This window comes from Anoplopoma fimbria, chromosome 12, assembly GCF_027596085.1.
Source record: "Anoplopoma fimbria isolate UVic2021 breed Golden Eagle Sablefish chromosome 12, Afim_UVic_2022, whole genome shotgun sequence".
In the NCBI taxonomy this organism is placed as follows: Eukaryota; Metazoa; Chordata; class Actinopteri; order Perciformes; family Anoplopomatidae; genus Anoplopoma; species Anoplopoma fimbria.
Genome location: NC_072460.1, coordinates 18,595,328 through 18,617,054, shown reverse-complemented (window position 1 = coordinate 18,617,054; position 21,727 = coordinate 18,595,328). Strand labels below are relative to the sequence as shown.

General features: G+C 37.0%; 1 protein-coding gene across 1 annotated transcript; it reads right to left on the bottom strand.

The window, feature by feature from the left end:
* Positions 1-14: 14 nt before the first annotated feature.
* Positions 15-14,352, bottom strand: ada (adenosine deaminase). The gene is made up of 11 exons (XM_054609140.1): positions 14,206-14,352; positions 11,393-11,454; positions 10,742-10,864; positions 8,945-9,088; positions 8,735-8,850; positions 6,943-7,067; positions 3,606-3,677; positions 2,975-3,076; positions 2,579-2,646; positions 2,342-2,471; positions 15-952 (listed from the first exon to the last, which is right to left on the bottom strand). The coding sequence occupies exons 1-11, from the start codon at positions 14,350-14,352 to the stop codon at positions 848-850; spliced, it is 1,194 nt and encodes a 397-aa protein (XP_054465115.1). The 3' UTR covers positions 15-847.
* Between the last annotated feature and the right edge of the window lie 7,375 nt (positions 14,353-21,727).

Below are 21,727 nucleotides of genomic sequence, written 5' to 3'. Positions count from 1 at the left end.
GACATGCAGAAACATTTGGTTATAGCTTTTATTATGGTCAAAGATACTTTTCATAAGTGTCATAAATGTGTCTGTTATAACTGGAAGTGCTCTTTTTAGGGAGTGAAATAAAATGTTTTAAATAAATATATACATCAAAAGAAGAACCACAGTCGGTCAGCTGTGGTTTGTTCATCTAGGTGACTGTACTGCGTCCCCTAGTGTTCTAATGTGAGATTACACTTTTGGTATTGAGCTGTTTTGCATTTGTTAAGTGTTTAGGGTAAAAAGCACACGTTTCTGACACTTGATCCCATTACTTCCCCCTTAAACCAAACGATGGATATTCACAGTACGCCCTATTTAACTTCATAAGTAGTAAATCCATCAATTATCCCTCACCACATGTTTTCAACCAAAGACATAAACAAATACCCTCTTCTCCTTCCCTTACATGCTGAGAAAGCGTTCAGACTGTTGAGTAATTGTGCACCAACAGCTTCCCTGATTCTCTTTATGACAACAGGATGTAAACACAAGATGAAGAATGTATCCAGAGGTTTCATATAAACAAAGATCTAAGACCTTACAGAGCACCAAGACAGCCCGTGCAAACTGAGCTGTAGACTTAAATATTAAAAGGTATCCAAGTACTTAAATGGAATACTGACAAGATCATGATGATGTACAAACATGTAAGCTGAAGGCAGCAGCCATACGATAAACAGCAAGTTTCATATATCATGTTGTAGGTTTTTGTCTGGTTACACTTAGGAAGAAGACATTCTGCTGTCAGGTGGGTGAGATTAAGAGAATTTGTCCCTGGGTTAGTTCACGCTTCCTCCTTCGATTTCTTTCTTTGCCAGGTTTAAAAGGCAGTCGTCTTTATCATCCCATAGGCCTCGTAGAGACTGTAGACGAGCTCTTTCTTCTCCTTCTCAGGCAGGAAGCATGACTGTGCAGAATTGATGTTCTACAAGACACAAGAAGTCACTTAGTTGCATATATTTAATAATAATAATAATAATAATCAATCCTTTATTAGTCCCACAATGGGGAAATTATTTCTCTGCATTTAACCCATCCCGGAGGAGCAGTGGGCTGCAATGAAGCGCCCGGGGAGCAACTTGGGGTTAGGTGTCTTGCTCAAGGACACCTCGGCATGTTGCCGGTAGAGGGGTTTGAACCACCAACCTTGTGGTTACGGGACAAGCGCTCTACCTCATGTGCCACAGCCGCCCCATATTTAGTGTGCTTGAGTTTAATTTTGAGGAATAGTTCAACAATTTGTTAAAGTTCGCTTATCCTCTGTCTTGCAAAGAGTGAGATGAGATGATTCATAAGGCCTGTACCAGCCAACAATCAGTTAGCTTAGCTTAACCAGTCCAAACTTTCCCTTTAGTACCAAAGTAACAAAATCGGTCCACTTGAGATGTTAAACAACTGTATTGAAGATACATTTCCAGGGGTGGAAGAATTACTTTTTACTAAAGTAAAAGTGGAAATAGTGTAGAAATACTCAGTTACAAAAAAAAATCCTGCATTTAAATCTTAACTTAAGTATAAGTACAAAAGTAGTTACATCAGAAAAGTACCAAAAGTACTAAAAGTACCAAAAGTAAAAGTAGTGATAATTGTTTTTTTCAGAATAATATTTACTATATAATATCCATTGATGCATTAATGTGTTCATCACTTATTGTAGAAGCTTGTAAATGTGGCTCTGAATTGTGGATGTGGAGTTATATTGAATAGGCCCTTTTTGTCTGGGTTGCAGCATCGTATAGCATACTAATGTTAGCTAATTTAATAAATAGCTAAAGTTGGAATTATTATTCTGGTGTTCAGGAAAAAAACAGCTACATCATTTTGAGAAAGTTTTTCTTTCAAGTGTGTTGCAAAAAAACCACTATCCACTATCTCCCTCAAGAAATCTCAAAGAAATAAAACTAAGCAGGCTGTTGGTGAGTGAATGAACACGATGATTGGTGATGGAATTGGTTGCAATCCAACAGGCACCAGTTAAAATCTTATCTTATATTGCACCAAATTAGTCAGAGCCAGCTCTGCTTACAAACAAGATATAACGTTGTAAATAGTGAGCTTCAGAGGGGCTGATGGACAGATTTTGTTACATTTAGGCAGAGACATAATAGCTGTTAATATTAATTGTAATTATTAAAAAGATATGAGGCTTTGGAACTCTTTTTTTTATGTGAGCTTTTGTTCCTGCTTAAATTAGCAACTGAGAAGGATATGACCATGCACAGGGCATCTAGACCCAATGCTCTGGTTTTAAAACATATTCAAATGCCTTCATCCTGTGAACCGCTGCTGTAATTATTCATGCATTTGATCTCACCAGTCGTTTGAATTCCTCCTCTGTGAATCCCATGTATTTGTACGCTGTGATGTAGTCGTCCTGCAGGCTTGAGTTGAAGATCAGTGGGTCATCTGTATTCAGGGAGTAGTTTGCCTTGTCTTTCCTGAACCTGCACAAACAAAAACAGGAAATCCAAACAAAGAATGAATAAAGCCCTTAATTATACTTTAATACGGGTTAATAACAAGGCTGTCGTGTAAAATAAACACAGCTCACGTGATGACAGGATGCTTGGTGAAGTCTTGGTTGCAGGCACCTGTCAGCTTACTGGAAACAGGACACACCTGCAATCCAAACAGCACAGGAAGCACTGAGTAGCCTAATTACTGCAGTCTTTCTTCTTCCAGTTGTGATTCTGGAGCCTCCACTAGAGGTCAGCGTATCATTGTGCTCTTAACCGTAGGTGTTGTAATAATGCAGACAGCATATGTTGCTATACGTACCTGATAAAACAATCCCATTCTGATCAAATTATCAAAATTATGAGTAGGTTACTATGAACAGGGCTCAGCATGTTTAGTAAATTTAATAGACATTCTTGCAGAAATCAATAACCTTAATGGTGATGCAGCTTTTTGATGGAAATGCTGATAATTCTGGCTTGTTCCTCACCTCAAAGTGCATGTTCTGAGCCAGCAGTTTTTTGTACAGAACTTGGTCTTCCAGGGTTCTGTAACCGTGTCCAACTCGTTCCGCTTTCAGCACTTCTACAGCCTACAATATCGAGGCGGGGTCAAGAGGCAAAGGTTATAAACCACAAAAAAAATCCTCCATGTTGTACATGTCAGCAGAATTTGCAAGCTATTTCTAGAGGCGCACTTGCATCTGTTGTGGAATAGCTGAACTGTCACTTTGAGGGAAGGCGTTAGAGAGTGGCCACTTATTAAGGCAGCAAGACAAACTGCAGCTTTACATTAAAGCAGTTGAAATACAGCAGCTGAGATGGACACAAATAACAAAAGATGATATTGCAGTTATGCATCAACACATGTTTTAAATGTTATGTAGCCCTTTGTGCAGTTGTTGTCCCGTCCATTTTCAGACACTCCCAATCTGCTCATTCGACGACTTCAACCGTCAAATGGAAAACATCTTGTTTTTTTGGATCTCTGCCTGCCATAGCTGGTTTACTAACTTCTATTGTTTGTGCGTGACTTCATTGTTTTGTTTAGTTGCTTAGAGAATTAGGTTCTCGTATGACACCCTGTTCAGAAATGTCTCACGTTATTGTTGAACGACTTACCTCCTTCACTACGGACGGGGGGCCCACCTCTCCTGCGTGAACTGTCCTGTGGATCCCACAACGCACTGCTTCCTGTCAACAAAATCAATCACAAAAATGCATCAGCATCCAAACTGCACTGCCAAACATCTGGCTTTTACATCTGCGATTCTACAGCAACTAGTGAGGCGCAGTTTATCCCTAAGACAAGTTTTTGTGCACACTTGCTTTGTTTAGGATGGGATACAGAGAGCTACAGTTAATTTAACAATAAACAAATATTACATTGATCATTTTACAGCATGTACACTTTGTCATCGGTTTTCATTTTAGCATACATAACCTTGGGCTCACTGAGTGTTGCTTGCTTAATCTGCAGGTATCTACAGGTCATGTAGCTAAGAAGATAACCCTCAATATTAGTGTGGACTCTGCTCACTGAGTTCTGCTTCTTGTTAATAATTGAAGTATGTTTCTATTTTCTTGCATCAATATCGATTCAGCTTCACAGGATTTCAGAACCTCTCTATACAGTGGATAGTGAAAACACATTTCTGGAGAACTGAATAATATGCATAATATACTGAAGTTGTATCATAATAATAATAATAATAATAATAGTAATGATATACACAATAATAATAATGAAGTGTATTCATACAGATCTAATAAAAACAGAGATTACACCGTGCTTTACAAGGATGGAACATGAGGAAAGTAAACCATACATTTTTTAATAAGTTGTACAAACAAACTCAAATTAAATCTCATACACATATGCCAGCCTGCATACAGACATACAATCCTTAATTAAAGAAGGTTGTAAAAAAGCCTTTCAATAAAAAATAATGCATTTAAGACACTATTTGAAAGAGGGCAATGATTTTGCAGTGTTAGTTCAGTACGGTTTAATTATTGACAAATAATTTAAATGGTATAACGATCTTATTGATCTTTGATTTGTAAAGAGCTAATCAACAGAATATGTCCTACCTCTAGAAATACTATACTGTGAACAAGTTGAGGAAGTAAGTGTATGAAAATATGTTTTAGTTCACACCTACGTTCCCGCAAACTATTGAAAGCCACCCACTGGAAAACCTTGGTATGTTAATGTTAATAATGAGTGACTAAGAGGCAACAGAGTCATAGATGAAGAATTTTTCTTTGGTGTTTACTGTACACTATTACTACATCAACAAACTTCCAACATAGAAATGTGTGATAATACATTTACCACAGTAGATAACCAGTAATAGTCAGATTACTATAATGACATTTATAGTATATACCTCCTTCACTATTCATTCTCATATTAAACAGAAAAATATATTTAAAAAATATGTTCTTAATGCTATAAACTGTCCCTGTGTAGAGTGCAACCATCCATGCAATCAATTCCAGGTAGGACTTGTTCCACGTCCAGCACTGTAGTGTATTAATATGATTAATATGCAGCATTCATTATGGTCTGACAGGCAAATTGATTACTTACTGTGGTCCTCTTTGAATTAATCAATAAAAGCTGGCTGAAAACCAAATTGAATTTTTTGTCGGTTCTTTAGAGGAGATTGGTTTGTGAGTATTAGGTTTTACTGATGAAGTCAACAACAATTTGAGACAATTTTCTGACAGTAAAAAGTAAAACACTAAGATTGTTTGTCAGCCAAACCCTTTACACAAAGCCAGAACCACAGGTTGGCAACCTGTAATCCAAACCAGTTTGGCATTACAGAATGACAAAACACACTAAAAGGTGTAGCAGGGCATGCACGTATTCTGCTGGTTACCAAACAAGTTTTCCTTCTCACCAAGTCTGAGAAATTGTATCACCACATTAATAGAGTGAATCATGTTGAGAAACATGTTACACAAAAGCTATATTAACAAGACTTAAGAGTCTACAGACATGCTAGAAGCTCTGTGCGGTGCTTTGAGCTAAATCAATAGCTTTGAGCTAACTCGACACAATGACAATGCTAACATGTTAATGTTAAGCAGCTATAGTGTGTTTACCACGTTCATCACCTAACTGCGTGTTAACATACTAATATTTTGCTATTTAGCACTGAACTCGTACAGCTGAAGTACAGCTGAGGCTGACGGGCATGTTATCAGTTTTGCAGGCTATATCTCGTGGGTGGAGCAGGTAATCTCTTAACCACAAGGGTCGGCGGTTCGACCCCTGGCCCCAATTGCCTGTATGTCAAAGTGTCCTTGAGTGAAACGCTGAACCCTAATTTGCTTCCTGGGGACTGTACAGCAGCCCATTGGTTCCTTAAATGCTAAGAATTGGTCAAATGCATGGGTCAAATCTCATGTGTACATGTTCTGTGGCAACAAAAGAAAGCTTCAAATTCTTTCTAAGGATTCCTGAAAGCTATTGGGGCGATAAACTGCAGCAATATTTCCATCAGCCTTCAGCATGTGGGAACACGAGGTGGACTCTGTGACTATGAAATGTTTTTACAACTTCAAACTTATGCAATTTGCAAGCAATAACAATGATGTCCATTGTGCTATAACGCTTAAGTAAGCAGTCTTCTTATGTATTCTGCCTGCAATTCTTCTTCAACAATCACATTTCTTGTTAAACTGTGTAAGAAATCACCAGCTTTTACAAAAACACACTCATGGCACAGAACAAGCTGCTGTTGTTAGTGATTCGTAATCATATACCTTAAGGTGAAACGTGTAATGCCAAGCCACCGACTCCTAACAAGCGGGTGGCAGCATTTTACCTTCACTACTGGGTCCATACAATCTTATTTTCATCAGTTATACAAAAATACAACAACAAAAACTACAAACTAATAGCAGGGCACAAATACACAAAATTCTACCAAACTGCTGAAACTCTCAGAAACGGTCAAAACAATTGCTATAGTTCACATGAGCCACCTCTGTGTTTGGTTTTTAAAACAATATCCTGTCTGAGAGATGTTTTTTATCAATCGTTCATAATTTATAGTTTTCTTTTCTCTCCCTGACGAAAGGCCATTGTTCTATTAACTCTTTGGTTGTTTTAACTGCATTCTTCTCTAATGCAGGACAAGTCTGTTTTACGGAGTGGGGCTCTGTGGATAAAGATTTCATTCAGGTCTTCACGTGCCCTTATTCTGGGAGATTTTTTGTAGTTTAAATACCAATCCAAATTTTGGGAGCCGGTGGTAGCTGACCTTGGTTATGATTATTTCCATTATTAATGTTTGCTTGGTATACAAGTTATTGATATGTGTGTGGCGTTTGAGGCTAAAGTAAACAAAACACTCCTAAGTGAACTGCTTTTTAATCTCCCTCATGCTTAGTCTGTCTGACTGAGTCTGTTTCTTTAATATTGATGTTTCAACACACTCACCTCGTAGGCCTTCCTGTGCTCTGGATTGGCTTCACAGTTGAGTGACTCATCACCTGCCAGATCGATGGCAACCACACCACCATACTGGTATTTCTTACACAGCTCCACCACATCCATGGACCAGCCTGGAAAATTTGAAACACACATTATATTACGACACAGTTAGATCGTGCCAAGTCAAACACACGCGCACACACACAAGCAGATGATGTGTAGATAAAATGTGCTGTTATAGTTGAAGCACCAGACCACATCCTTTATCAATCTACAGCTATGATGAGCACAAGATAACGTTAACCAACATCCTGCTGACTGACAGTAACCGCAACTACTTCTTAAAGGAATAGTTCGACATTTTAGGAAATGTGCTCATATGCTTTCTTTCTGAGAATTAGATGAGAGGTTTTATACCACTCCCATGTCTGTACTGTAGCCTATATGTGAAGCTACCCCCAGCCTACGACTAGCTTAATGTTTTAATTTTGTTACTTTTGGATAGAGTCAGGCAAGCTGTTTCCCATTGTTTCCAGTCTTTATGCTAAGCTAAGCTAACTGTGACCTGGCGATAATTTGTACCGCACAGACATGGGAGTGGTATCACTATCTTCTTGCAAATAAACTTAACTATTCCTTTAATTTGCTGCATCACATATTGACTTTTATTACTGTATGAAAACATAACCTACTTTAAAAAATAAAAACAGAGATCATCATACAGTATTCATAATCAGAACACAGTGCGTTGTTTAGGCTGCATACTGCCGTTTGACATACACAAGTCAGACAGACTGCAGTTACACATAAAGAAGTCCAACTGCATACTGTTATGCAAAAGATTGTATAACATGATGTTTTCCTTAAATAGCACTTTGTATTCTCATGTATAATGACAAAATCAGATGTCCTCCATAAGTCCTCCATACGTTCAGGAAGTCTCTTACAATTACACCCTAGTAATATATACTATTACAGCATATTTGTGCAAGATTTGTGATGTGAAATACAGAATGACAGCTATGAATTGAACTTGGCTGTCGGGCAACACAGGAAACAGCTGCATAAATGGAGCAGAACATAGTTGCAACAGCCTTGTCACTATGGTCAGTGCTGCTGCTACTGAGACCTTAACTACTCCAGCTACCGTCATCTTTGGTCCACCACTTTGGTCTAAACTGAAGTATATCCGCAACTATTGGATGGGTTCCCATGACATTTTGTACAAACATTACTGGTCCCCAGAGGATGAATCCTATTGACTTTGGTTTTTCCCTGACTTTTCCTTTAATGCCACCAGCTGGTTGATATTTTAGTTTTTTAGTGAAATATCATAACATTTTTTAGAAGCACTGCAATCAAATTTAGTACAGATGTTCATGTCCCTCCCAGGAAAAATCTTAAAGACCTGGATAACCCCCTTATTTTTTCTTTAGTGTCATTATCAGCTCAAAATTATAATTTTCAATCAAATATTTTGGTTTATGACCAAATACCTGCAAAACATTCCCACTAGCCTCAGCTGTACTTTGCGTTTGGTGCTAATTTGAAAATGTTAGCATGTTAACACACTACACTAAAATCGTGAACATGGTAAAAATGATGCTTAACATCAACATCTTAGCATTGTCATTATAAGCATACAACTTTTCTGTTTTTGTTTCTTTCATTTTGTGGTTCTCATTAATTGATAAGAATAACCGAGGCAGAGTCTTTAAGAAAAGACAGAAGACAGTACAGTGAGGAACCTTATATCACAAGGTTGTTTGGGCAGACAGGAGCGTGAACAGTTCATTACTTGGCATGTGGCGCATGCAGCATAGAATGGACCTGGCTTTGATTTTGAAGGCCTTCTCCCCCTCGCTGAGGCCTTCGTTAACCAGTTTCACCACCTCGTCTGGGCTCAGGTCACCTCTGTGTGAAAAAAATACAGCAACATGCAATGAACCAAATTTAATATATCTTCCCTTAAAGCAACTCCAACAACCAGGGTTCACAAAATACTTACTCTTTCTGGTTCCACGGTATTGGATCCACTTTAGTGTTAGCCAGCAAATGTGGGCTGTATCTGACTTCAACATAAATCACTCCCTCCTTGGCTTTGTCCTCGACGAACTCATAGGCTATCTTCTTTATGGCATCTCTGTCTCCACTGTAACAAAACAAAGAAAAACACAACATGAATAACATTGCTCTTTGGTTCTAATAATCTCTAAATATCTCAGTGGTAGCCTACAAATAAAACCATTAGCCACTGCTAATCCATCATTCCTTACTATGATGGCTTTCAAAATTAGCAATATAAGTATTTACAGATATAATAATTTTTTGGTGGGTGAACAGGGGAGACTTAAAATATTTGTTATCATAGATTTATATTTTATTTCAGTCTTCCCCTCCAAAAAATATTGCAAATTATAAATGACATCTAAAAGACAGCGTTTGTTTCCTGAGTGTCATAACGGTGTGTTTGGCCATAACGACCCTGTTCTATTTTTCTCATCAAAATAAACTTGTTGACTCAGTTTTGAGAAACTGAATAGATAAAGGTCATACCAGTTATTGATGCTTGAACATTATCGCTCCACAGAGTGCGTCATTTTACACTAGCTTACGCAATTTCGACCTTCACTTTATCTGCATCAAAGCGGGAAGCAGAACAACTGTAAAGTAATATGTGCCATATAAAGTTACCATTGCCAACCCTTTCCACTAAATGGTGAATTTAGAAGAAACCTATCAATTGTTTATTGTTTATTGTTTGTTCGAGCTGCAACAATAATCGATCTGAAAATTATTCAGCAACAATTTTGACAATTGAATAATAATTAAAGTAATTTTTCAAGCAAAAATAGAAACCATTTCAGCTCTTCTTTGTCTTATATTACGATCAATGTGAAAAGCTTTGGGGTTTAGACTGTTAGTTGGATATACACTGGGGAGAGCCTTACTTATTTCTTTCATACAGTTTTCATACAGTCCTTACCCGTATGATTTCACATTTTTCACACATTATTGTGCTGCGTGACATGATGTGTTGTGACAACATTAGAAGAACCACAGCAACATTTCCATCATCACTTTAGACTGAGTAGCACACTTTCTGGCCCACATCACATGACGGACAACAACACAGCTTCCAGCATTTACACAGGTCTGAATGTCTGTTGTCCAAACCCTCACCACCACATCATCGCCACTGAGCTCATACAACAATTCTGCATGAGCTAAACTCAGCTAGCAAGTTCCCCATGTTGTTGAAGCTGCACTGCACACAAGGCTTTCAGATACAAGAGGCTCCATTCAGCACAATTGCGCGCTGCAGTCCGGCCACTACAGACAGACATTGTTGAAAGCTTTCGCGGCTGTTGAGCAACTGAAAGACTTAATTTGGTCTTTTCTGACTCTGTCACTGGAGGACTAAATATAAGACTCCGGAAAGGGTTCCTGAAAAACTTAACTCTCCTCATAGTTGAGTTGCCAAGTTGACACTTGATCTCGATAATGATGTGTTCCTGTTCTGCATGACTGGCATTTAGAATCCCTGCCCCCATTAATCACAAACCATACTACACACTCTGGTTGTAACCCTTTGGATGAATCATAATTGTATAACGCAACTGCATATGCATTCAAACAAACTGCCTGGACGTTGACCCTCCATCATGGAGTAACATTCCTGTGACAGTAATGAGGTGGACCCTGACTCTTAATCACTCAAAATGTTGCTCTTTGCACTCCCTGTCACCTGCTCACCGAGAAAAACACCTTGGGCAATTATGAAACCGAAATGAAAAGCACTTACGCAACAACGTGCATGTACTCTGCGAACTTGCCCAGGAACTTGGTGAGGGTGGCAGGCTCTTCAAGGATAATATTCTGCTTCATCTGCTCCACGGTATTTGCTGGCAGAGGGATGCCGCGTCTCCTAGAAGAGAGGGGAAAAAGAAACAACAGTTTAGAAATTGAAATGTTTACTTTGTTTTATTTGAATACCAATACTTGAGATTTAAAGCTGCTCTTTTCTAGATTTTTTACATTAACAATGTGTTGGCTGTATGATCTGAAAGGTGTCGCTCATTGTGACAAATTAACAGAATAGCAGAATTATCAACCGACTGATGCAGAATTAACCCTGAGCTCTACCGAACATTTTGTATCTTTCAGCTCATTGTTTTGCTAATATGGGCCACAAACTATATATTTTGGATCATTCGCTCTCAGTAGTGCCATGTTCAACTGGCTTTTCCACCTCTTTGATTTATACAACTTTGTAATGTTAAAAATAATTCAAACTTATATTTTGCATATATGTAATGCAATTTCTTGTAACCTATAGACCAATATGTTTGGGATAATTTAATATTAGCAAATTGCACCTGTTCGGGCAATTTGTTAGTGGTGCTCTTTTTTACTTAACAGTACAGATGACGTATTTTCTTATTGCTTAACTTACTTGGCAACATCAAAAATCGTCTGCACCCTGATGGCTCCATCGAGGTGCACGTGCAGCTCAACCTGTTGATGAGAAAGATACAGGATAAAAAATAATTAACCAATCGATGGTTAACAAATTATTCTTAAAACTAATGGATGTTGCCATGTATGCAAGCCTCACTGTACACGTTAGTTTAGAGGAAAATAACTGAAGATACCCAGTAGTGTTACAAAAACAGAGCAGCCAGAGAGCGTGGTGGTGGTGGTGGTGGTGGTGGTGGTGGTGGTGTTGCAGTTTAATGTTTCAGCCCATCATGAATGCATTGCACATGACTGAGCAAAGCTGGCACTCTTTAAAGTGCTGACAGCGGTGATTTAGTCAGGCAGATGAAACCGATAAATCTACGCTCCTCCTTCAACAACTGAGGCCAAAACTTTTGACAATCAAATTTTCACTATGAGTAAATGCTGTTTGAGATCTTTACTCCACCCATGGTGATTTTTTATTATATAAAGGGGTGTGGTGGCACAAAGGCTGGGAAACATTGGCGAAAATATTTTCTAGTTTATAAAAATGTGTGGTAACACAGTAAACAAGGAAAACAACAAGAGGAGTTGAATAAGGTATATAAGGAAATGCCCGAATAGAATTGAGTGTACTGCTCCATGTACTAGCCCACGGTTTGCTGTATTATTCTTGAAAGTAAATCTATAATTGCATTGAACTCTACGGTATACAGTGTATTTCTTTAACGTTGAAAAGAGTATCGATAGTATTGAAAAGTATTCATGTTTTGGAGGACAACTACTTTGCAGGGGTGATGTTTTTTTCAAGAAAAACATAAAACATAAACGTTAAACAATACAATTGACTTTGGTCTTTGATGTTATTTGGTAACGATTAATAAATAAGCTTGCTCCTAAAAAAAGAGCAAGTAAAAAAAATTGACTTTGGGTAAGTAGATGTTGAACCATACATCAGCCATAAGCTTTCAATAAACCAAACATTTCTTGTGTGTTACGACTAAATAATCAGCAACTATTTTGGTAATTGATGAATAGTTGGGTAATTTTTAAGTAAAAACGCCAACATCCTCTGTTTCCGTATCCACAAGTGTTTACGACAAGAGATCTGTGTTACTAAAACTACTTGAGTGTGTCTTTTGTTTGGTGTGGAGTAGCGCTCACGGCTGGTTAACCCATCTGCAACTTCTGTGGAAATTCCTCCAGTACACACAGAACTTCCTGTAGTGCATTGTGGTAAGTAATAAGAAATGATCATACTGATTGTCACAAAACATAGTGAATGATATGTTATATGAAAATATAAGGAACTAAGAACTGTTGTGTTACGCTAACGAAAACACAACAATTCTAAGTTTCAGGTCACTATACACCAAAGCAAACATAGTTATGATTATAATATTCCATTTCTGCCCATTATATCGGCCTAAATCGTACCCAATAACATTCAACTGATCCAGTTTCAGACTAATGGAGTGTAACTCTAAACCAGAACAGAAACTCACTGAAATAAAACAGTTGATTGGTCGATTGCCAGAAAATAAATTACCAACTATTTTCTTTATCGATTAATTGTTAAGGCCATTTTTTTTAATTAAAAAATGCCAAATAAGCAGTGGTTTAATTCTCTTGGTTGCAATGATTTTCTACTTTTCTCTGTTTTATATCACTGTTAACATACATACAACAACATACATTTTTTCATTTTGGACATTTGAAGATGTCAGATGTGGACTTTATACAATTTTGATGGGCATTTTTCACACTGTGCTGACAACAAAATTGAAAAAACAATCAAGAGAGCAATGAATGATCACACACTGTAATAACCTTGTAGTTACTACACTGTGACTACTCCCAGCATATGAAGCATGGATGGTGAACTGATGGTTGCTGCAACAGACAATGAACCTACCAGTGGTATCATTTCCACAGCAAACAGTAAATTAATTATCAATTAGATTGTCTCTGCAAGTAGCCTTCACTCCAACAAGGCCTCTCCTTTTACAATGTATTTTCTCTCACCAACACACACAGCCCACTCTCTCTCTGCTGTAAATGTAATTTTCTGTATTATTATCAACAGTCAGCAAAGCAGGTGCATGCTCAGCAAACCGCTAGACTCCAAAGGTCACCGGTGTGCATACGTTTTACAGCCATGTACCTGTTGTGCATGTGAAACTAAAGCTGAGAATGAGAGCTCCATATTTCAGTTTTAAGGCATCTATATCAGTCAACAAAAGAACTACCGTGAAGAAAATATATATTTGTGGTTCTATTGCAGTGAAGAGAAGCTCACATGAATAAGGGAAATCGTTTCATCCCACAATCATATATTTATGCATAATTGATGTAATTACTACTACTACTACTACTACTACTACTACTACAGGGCAAGCTGTAAAAAAACAGGATCCAAGTTCAGATATTATCTTCAATTTTGCTCCATGGCAGTGTAAAAATATATCACTGTGTATAACACCCAGACAAAAAGGTTGTGAATCTGCTCAGTGAAAGATATATCTGTTAAAAGTCATTTTCATCACTGTTGTGTTGTGCTTGTAATATAAAGCCTGATAGACACGTGTGAACTGAAAGAAGTGAAATGTTCTTCCGTATTTCACTACTGGTAAAACACATTCACACACACACACACACACACACACACACACACACACACACACACACACACACACACACACACACACACACACACACCTATATCGGTAAATCATGTTTTTTTTAATTGATCATTATTATTATAAGTTTTTCACCACCACTACACTGTACCATGGGTTGATAACGTACCTTTGGCTTGTTGAACACCACTTCTTCTGACGAGATCTCGGCCATTGCGTTAAAAAGCCTGCGGCTGCCGGTGAGTCTGCTGGTGCACAGCGAGCTGTAGACTGGTGCGCCGAAGCCTGTCGCTGCCCGTCTCACTATTATATGCATGGCTGTTGGACACGCCTTCTTATTATCTAGAGGCAAAAAAGCAACAACCAAGTTTCCTCTGTGATACCGCACAACAACCTAGAGGCCGTAACACTTTGCACAATTACATGTAGACTGTAGAAGGATTAAGGGCTCCGTATGGCAACAGCTTTGAACCCATGTGATACCAGCTTTACCGCTGGTCTAATTAATGTATGTCGCTTTAAATCATGTTTCATGTGTGTGTTTGCTCAAAACAACAATCGTCCTGAGTAAAAATGTTGAAATTGATCTCAAGAGCAAGGATATTATTAAGAGGAATCACACAGCCTACATTTGCAACATATGTAGGGGTGCACTTGCTCGTGGATCCACTACTAATTGCAAAATCCTGGTATCCTGGTGTTTTTTATATAATGCATTTGACTTACTTTGATTTACTATGTATTGGGACATGCTAAATCATTTTTCTGGTGTAGCCTACTAAATAGTATAGTATGGGTATTATAATGCACATATTGTATATAAGAAGTGGAAGTGGTCACTGTGACGTCACCCATTGGTTTGTGGACTGCTGTTTTGGAGCCTCGAACATGGGTACTTCTTATTTTTTTACAACCAGAATTGACACGAGAGGATGAAACTAAGTACAGCAGACCTTTGACTTTAAGAAAATAAAGAAATAATGAGAAAAAATAAACAAATGAATGAATAAAGTGACTAATAGTAAATGTGCTAATACATTTTGTAGGCGACCAAAATGGTTTTATTGTAAACTGAACCACGTTATGAAAGGGTTAATGCAGTAAGATGATAACGTGGACAGGTCTGGAAGAGGACAACACCATGGCAGTGATCTGTCCATCCTGAGGTGACAACGCCCTGAAGAGTACACCGCGTCTTTGTCTATTTTACTCTAAAAGGAAGTAGAGAGAATGCAGGTGTAAGGCCCTTCCGCATTGGCTTCTTGTTTCCAGACATGGAGGTTGCCATATATGATATATTAGTAACAATCATCCTACTAACCTATTAAACATACAAGGACAGGAGACCCCAAGAGTAACCACTGTAAGAAACAACCATCAAAGCAAAAATGTTAACTCATTTATTTTTAAAACGTTAGTAGTTAATTCATGAAAAAAAACCAGATTATTAATATTTCAGTAAAAGGTACTGTTACATTTGCATAATGTGTCAAACAAAAATAGACAGAGCACATGAGGAAATCTTCGTCTATCTCCTTTAAAATGACTGACTGATAGTGATACTTAAAATTAGGACCCATGGCAAACTGCATAAGCTGTCATTGTGTTCTTTTCACTGGGAACCCCCAGGAGAGAAAGCAATTATATGAAGTCATTAGGAACAAATTGGGTGACTAAGTCATGCATAATGAGTACTTTTACTTTTGGTTCTTCAAGTATATTGTGATACTTTTGTACTTGTAACAACCTTCTATGACATATACAACATGGTTTAATAACACATTTTCAAGCCTAGTTTGTGGCAAAAGAAAGTATTACCACTTCAATACTTTTCTACATATTTAGTTTAAATTATGTTTATGTAAAGAAATTCTTATTGCTTTTGCTTTTAAACATTCAGCAGTGGGATCTGCAAAACCTAAACAATGTGGAAGTAAAGCAAAGATTAACAAAACACAAGAGTTACATTTCTTTTGACTTGGCTTACAACTCCACCATGCTGAAATGTTAACAAACACTGACATGTCAAGCTTTTAGTTTGGATGCAGATTTAAGATTTTACCAGCTGTGTTCTCTCATGAAACTGAACAAATCAGCATTATTGGCTGTGTGTGTGTGTGACTTCCTCTTCTGTTTCCACTTTCATAGCCAAGATGTCTGCTGCTGACAGATGAAACCTTTGGCATAGTTTTTTCCTGCTTAGAGACAGAGAAATATCTGCAGTTATTCTTCTCATTAAGATATCTGTGGGTTCTGTGCAGCTCTTAAGAGATACTTTGGGCTCCCAGTGAAATAAAACGTAAGAGTCCCTCATAGCTCTTGTAAAGGGTCCTTTATTTTCCTTGCCTCTCCTTTTGGCCTTTGCAAAAACATCAATTACCTGTCTATTAGTGTTCAAACATCCAGCGGGTAGTTTTTCTAAAAACGTTAGTAAAGATAAGAGAGATTGCAAAGAACCACCCTTGACACAGAAATGTGTTTCTTATCTGAGTGCCTTGGTTTTACTTGCGTTTGCAGTTTTCATAAAATGATAAAACAGAGACTTTGACACGATAATGGAAAATTGCATCACAAGTTATGAAACTATTCATTTATAGTAGTATTATAGTGTCTTGGAACGCAATAAATCAACTCTTCCCAGCATTTACAAACATGTGATATTTTATTCAGATATTGTGAAACCAGGTCTTGGGTAAATAAGAAAAATGTAACAAAGGGAAATTATTATTAAATTATGGAGGCTAATATTTGTGGCCTACTTTTTACTTCAGTACATTTATTTTAAAGCCTTCGTTCTGCAGATTTAGATTTTGAACATATAAATACAATAGTAAATTATGATTTGTTACTATATATTAACCCCCATCCTAACAACCTATTTAACTTACAAGAACTAATGACTGTAAATAAGTGAAACATATTTGCAGAAATCATCAATTGCATTTCTAAAGCCCCACCTACTGGCAGCACGAAGAATTGTGATTTTAATGGTCATTTAGAAATCAATATCATTCTGGATTAAAGCATTACATAAAAAAAAAAAAAAAAAAATCAATAGCCGCTTTCATTTATCTAATTCCTTAATTTGGCTGAGTATATACGAGTTTTTAATTGTCTTTTTTAATGCTTTAAAAAGTCTCCCGGTGAGTGAAACGGGGAAACCGGAAACTATGGAGTAAACAGCACTACGCATGCCCGAAGCTGATTGGCTCTTGCCCCGCAATTTGATTGGCTGTTGGCGCCAATGGATAGTAGTTGTCAACTTTTAGTATTTATTTCAAAGAAGATACTAACTACGGTAACCATGAACAATGTGGATTCTATTTTATAGCATTAATTTAAAGAATACTATTTTACTATAAGATTTGAGATTAAACACCTTGGTGTATTATTTACCAACTGCTGGTAAAAAAAAATTCAGAAATAATATGGAGTGTTTCTCCAGGGAAAATATGACTAACAATGACTAGCTTGTCAGACGTTTATTTTCTTCTCGTGTGTGATATTCGGAACAGGTTTTTCTCTAACCACCTTTGAGGATTACCAAACATTATTGCAGCAGGACAACGCAGTCAAAATGTAAAATGTTTTAATTTTCTAGTTTAGTTGTTGCCCCACCAAGTTTTCCACCTAAAAACGCCTCTGGTTACATGCTCTGAACACTTCATGTACACCTGGCTGCTACACACAAACACACACACCTGTCACACTTTTTCGGGGCCTCAGGAAGTGTTTTCTATTAGAAAAGGTAAATCAAAGAGTGCATTGTGAATAGTAGTGCAGGGTTGTTTTGATAAACAAGCTCTATTTTGATGTTTTTTTATGCACCCTGGCACCTTAATTACATACATGTTTTAATCATTGAAAAGTTAAATGTACCACAAAAACTGTAATAATGAGTTGTGATGTTACAATTATTAGAAGTTGTTAGTATTAGTATTACTATTGAGTAGAAACAAATTGCTTCACAAATGCTTTCACATTTATTGACAAGGAAAACTGTTATTTAATTAATTCAAGTGATGTAATGTAGCAAAGTATTTACTCCAGTACTGTACTGAAGTATGCTTCAGTTTTGAATTTTATGCTATTTTATAGACTACTTCTACTATACTAGGCTACATCTCAGAGGGAAATGTACTTTTTACCCCTTTTTACATTTATGTAATAATTTGTTACTTCGCCTATTCTGAATAGTAATACAAAATATAATCAACTAATGAATTATGATAAACTATTATAGATACAATGAACCCACCCATAAGCCCCACCTTTACCATCTGCAACATTAAAGTGATGAACACATTAATGCTTCAGTGATTATAATCCAATAATATCATAAATATGATTCTGAAATCGACCATTTTGCATGATGAGTACTTGTAATTTTGGTAGCCTACTTTAATAAAATTTTGAAGCTAATACTTTCATACTTTTACTTGATGAATACTTTGAATGTAGGAATGTAACGAAATATGAAAAAGGTTTTCTTAACACACACGCTACAAAAATAAACACCAACTATTTTGATATTTGATTAATCGTTACAGCAACTTTTTCATGCAGAATGTCTATTTTCACCCTCTCAAATATAGTGATTTCCTGCTTTTCTCGGTATTGTATCATATTAAACTGAATAGCTTTTGGTTTTAGACTGACAAAACAAGGCGTGTAATTTAGTGAGCCTTAGAGGTGCTGATTTTGTTACCTTATGAATAGAGCAAGAATGGTTGTTTTCACCCTGAATTTATGTTTAAAATGGCCAAAAACTGTCTTATCCATAGTGGAAGTTAATAAGCAGAGAGTTGCAGTGGCACAATCTAATCCTCAGAGAGCAGTCCTGTTATTGCTTCACTCAAAATGACCAACCTGGCCTTCATAATGGCCACAAAAGTGAAGTAATGAAGAAGACATGACAGTCGGGTCAGACAATCATTGAAGCCCCCAGTCTCCAAAAGCACTCTGGCTAGTTGAATCTGTCAAAGCTGTCATGCCTTGACATGATGGACTGAGTTCAATCAGCAGCCATTCTGGAGCACAGCACTTTTGCCAGACCTTTAGCCCACATCATGTACAACAACATGCCCTCCCTAAAGAGGAAGAGGACTGAGCTGGCCTAATGAGAGCCAAATCTGTCAAGACTTATCTGGGGTCAGCTGTTAAAAAGGCAGTAATTGTTGTTATGGGCTTTTGGGATCCCCTTCTATTAAAAAAATGCCCAGCAGGTGGCACTGGAACATTATCTAACTAAATAATTACTGGCACTTTCTACAAACCCAAACCATGAAACTAGCCTGAAACCAGAAGTACACAAAGTATATGGATATACTTTCAGCCATATAGTTTTGAATATTAAATACTCCACGTGGAACAAAGCTACACCTGTAAGATCCAACTGGTAATGCTCCCGTAATCTTCTTTCAACTGAGCCTTCAATATTGTAAATTAAATTATTATTTAACGAACCAGGAAATAAGCCTTTACCTTTTTATTGTGTATTCATTCTCTACAATAAGATTGTATATCAAGACTTGGTGGTTACTGTCTTGTATTTACCTTTTTATTATTGTCAAATCTATCTATCATCCATCCAGTCTGTCATGCACCAGTATGTATGAGGCCCATTTCAGTCCTTGAACAATAAAACCCTTTTTTCTTTTCATCCTCTGTTGTGTCAAAGCAGTATTCTCTACCGGTCCTTTGATCTACAGCACATCATTGGTTTCTTAGAGGTTTTCAAACACTGCACCGAGTGTTTCAACCCTCGAGCAGCTTAAAATAGGCCTCTGTGATGGAGGCGGAGGCTCTACGCTGGCTGGGACATTATACCTCTTTATACATCCATAGGGGTTATGTTAATATAGAAAAATCTTGTGAATGTTCCTATTTAGTATTTCACTAAAATGTCTGTATTTAATCTCCATATTCTGTTTTCACAACAACAGGAAGGCATAGATGTTACTTCTAACATTATTACATTAAGGCTGTGTTTCATTAGGTAATCAGGGTTTTATATATACATAGGTCATAGTCACAAAATTTTACCTGCCTAAAAAATGTTGACAGTTAAAAGAAAGACTGTCAATTTCTCTAATTATTATTATTCTTTTTTTATTCAGTTAAAATTATAGTCATAGTTTAGAGGCTGTACATTTTGTTTCCCTACATGAAAAAAATCAGTTTGAGAAATTCGACTATTTATTTATTCATCTCTGACTATATTAAAAATACAGGAATCAGCCAAAATACCCATGCTTTGTTGATTTCAATGATAGAATAAATCCCCCATGTTCCAATAAAAGTAAATAGATAATTAATAATAGATGCATTCAGTATCCCTGAATGGGATATTGTATGGAATAAAACCAGCTGCATAGACTTGTATAACAAAACTGTCTAGCTATATACAAGAGGATGCTTTGGATCATTTTCAGCGTGAAAACATTGGCTGGGATCTGTGATTTCAGGGATAATAATAAAGCAAATAGCAAACACTTGGTCTTACTATGTCAGTGAGTTACACTGCTCACTTGGCCACCAGAGGTCGCTTTAACCTTATAGAAAAAAGCCTTTGTTCAGTGAAGAAAACAAAATCAATATCTACAAATGGATACCTGGCCTGGTTTCCAAAAGGTTAATTATAATGCAAATAGACATACCAGACTGAAGATAAAGAGATCTGTACCACACAGGCTTCATAGATAGCCAACTGTTACACACCCGTCTGTTTTACAGCTGATTTATTCGTAGTCTATATGCATTAATAACCTATATGAATCTCACACACCTATTCTTCACCCAGAAATTGCCTCTAAAATGAATATATTAGACATAAAACTGGTACTTTGTTTTGGTTCTTCGTTAGCATATACTCCATAACAGGTTAATCAATGGGTTAGTAAATCACTGGGAGGTCTACATTGACACTAGGTGTTAAAGCTGTGTCTTATTGAACAGGTCTCATGTCAGATTGTTATTGTAACTAGAAAGACATGGCAGTGTGACAGCAAGCCAGCATGCACAATACCAGACCCCTGCAAATGGAATTCAGCCATCATTCATTTGACTATTTATATCTGTTTTTTATAATGTGTCATGTCAAAATTTCCTCTGTGAAAAATACTTTTACTTAACCACAATGGATAAGTAGTCTGTTACAAGTAAATTCAAAAATGTACTTAAGTAAAAGAACAAGAAACAAACTTCACTTAAAGTAAAAGTTCTCATTTAACAGAATGGCCTATTTACGAATAATATATATAGTTTATTACATTACTGGATTATAATTATTGATGCATAAATGTTTTCATCACTTTAATATTGCATCATGGATACAGTCCACATCTGTAAGTCCAAGGATCCTTTAACATCACCATTAGAGATCCGATTACACCTTCAAATACATAACACAGGATGTCATTACAAATCATTACCAGAAATTGATCAAAAGAAAATCTATAAACATTGTGATGAGTTACAATGCGTGCTCACAGACTGTTTCCAAACAGAAAGCAACAGCACTTCCTGACTACTCCCACTCACTGGCAACTGCTACTTCGTTCATCGTTTTACCTATAATTCAATAACGGAGCACCGTTGTGTGCTCAGCCCTCCCTGTTTATCTCAGAGCTGTAGTCAGTCTTTAAACTCATGGACTCTCATGAGCCGTACTCAAAATGTTATTGGTGTTG

Coding starts and splice junctions, on each gene's coding strand:
- ada (XM_054609140.1), bottom strand. CDS start 14,352: ATGCATATAATAGTGAGACGGGCAGCGACAGGCTTCGGCGCACCAGTC. Junction 8,851..8,944: donor ATACCGTGGAACCAGAAAGA/GTAAGTATTTTG, acceptor TTTTTCACACAG/AGGTGACCTGAGCCCAGACG. Junction 3,077..3,605: donor CCCCGTCCGTAGTGAAGGAG/GTAAGTCGTTCA, acceptor TCGATATTGTAG/GCTGTAGAAGTGCTGAAAGC.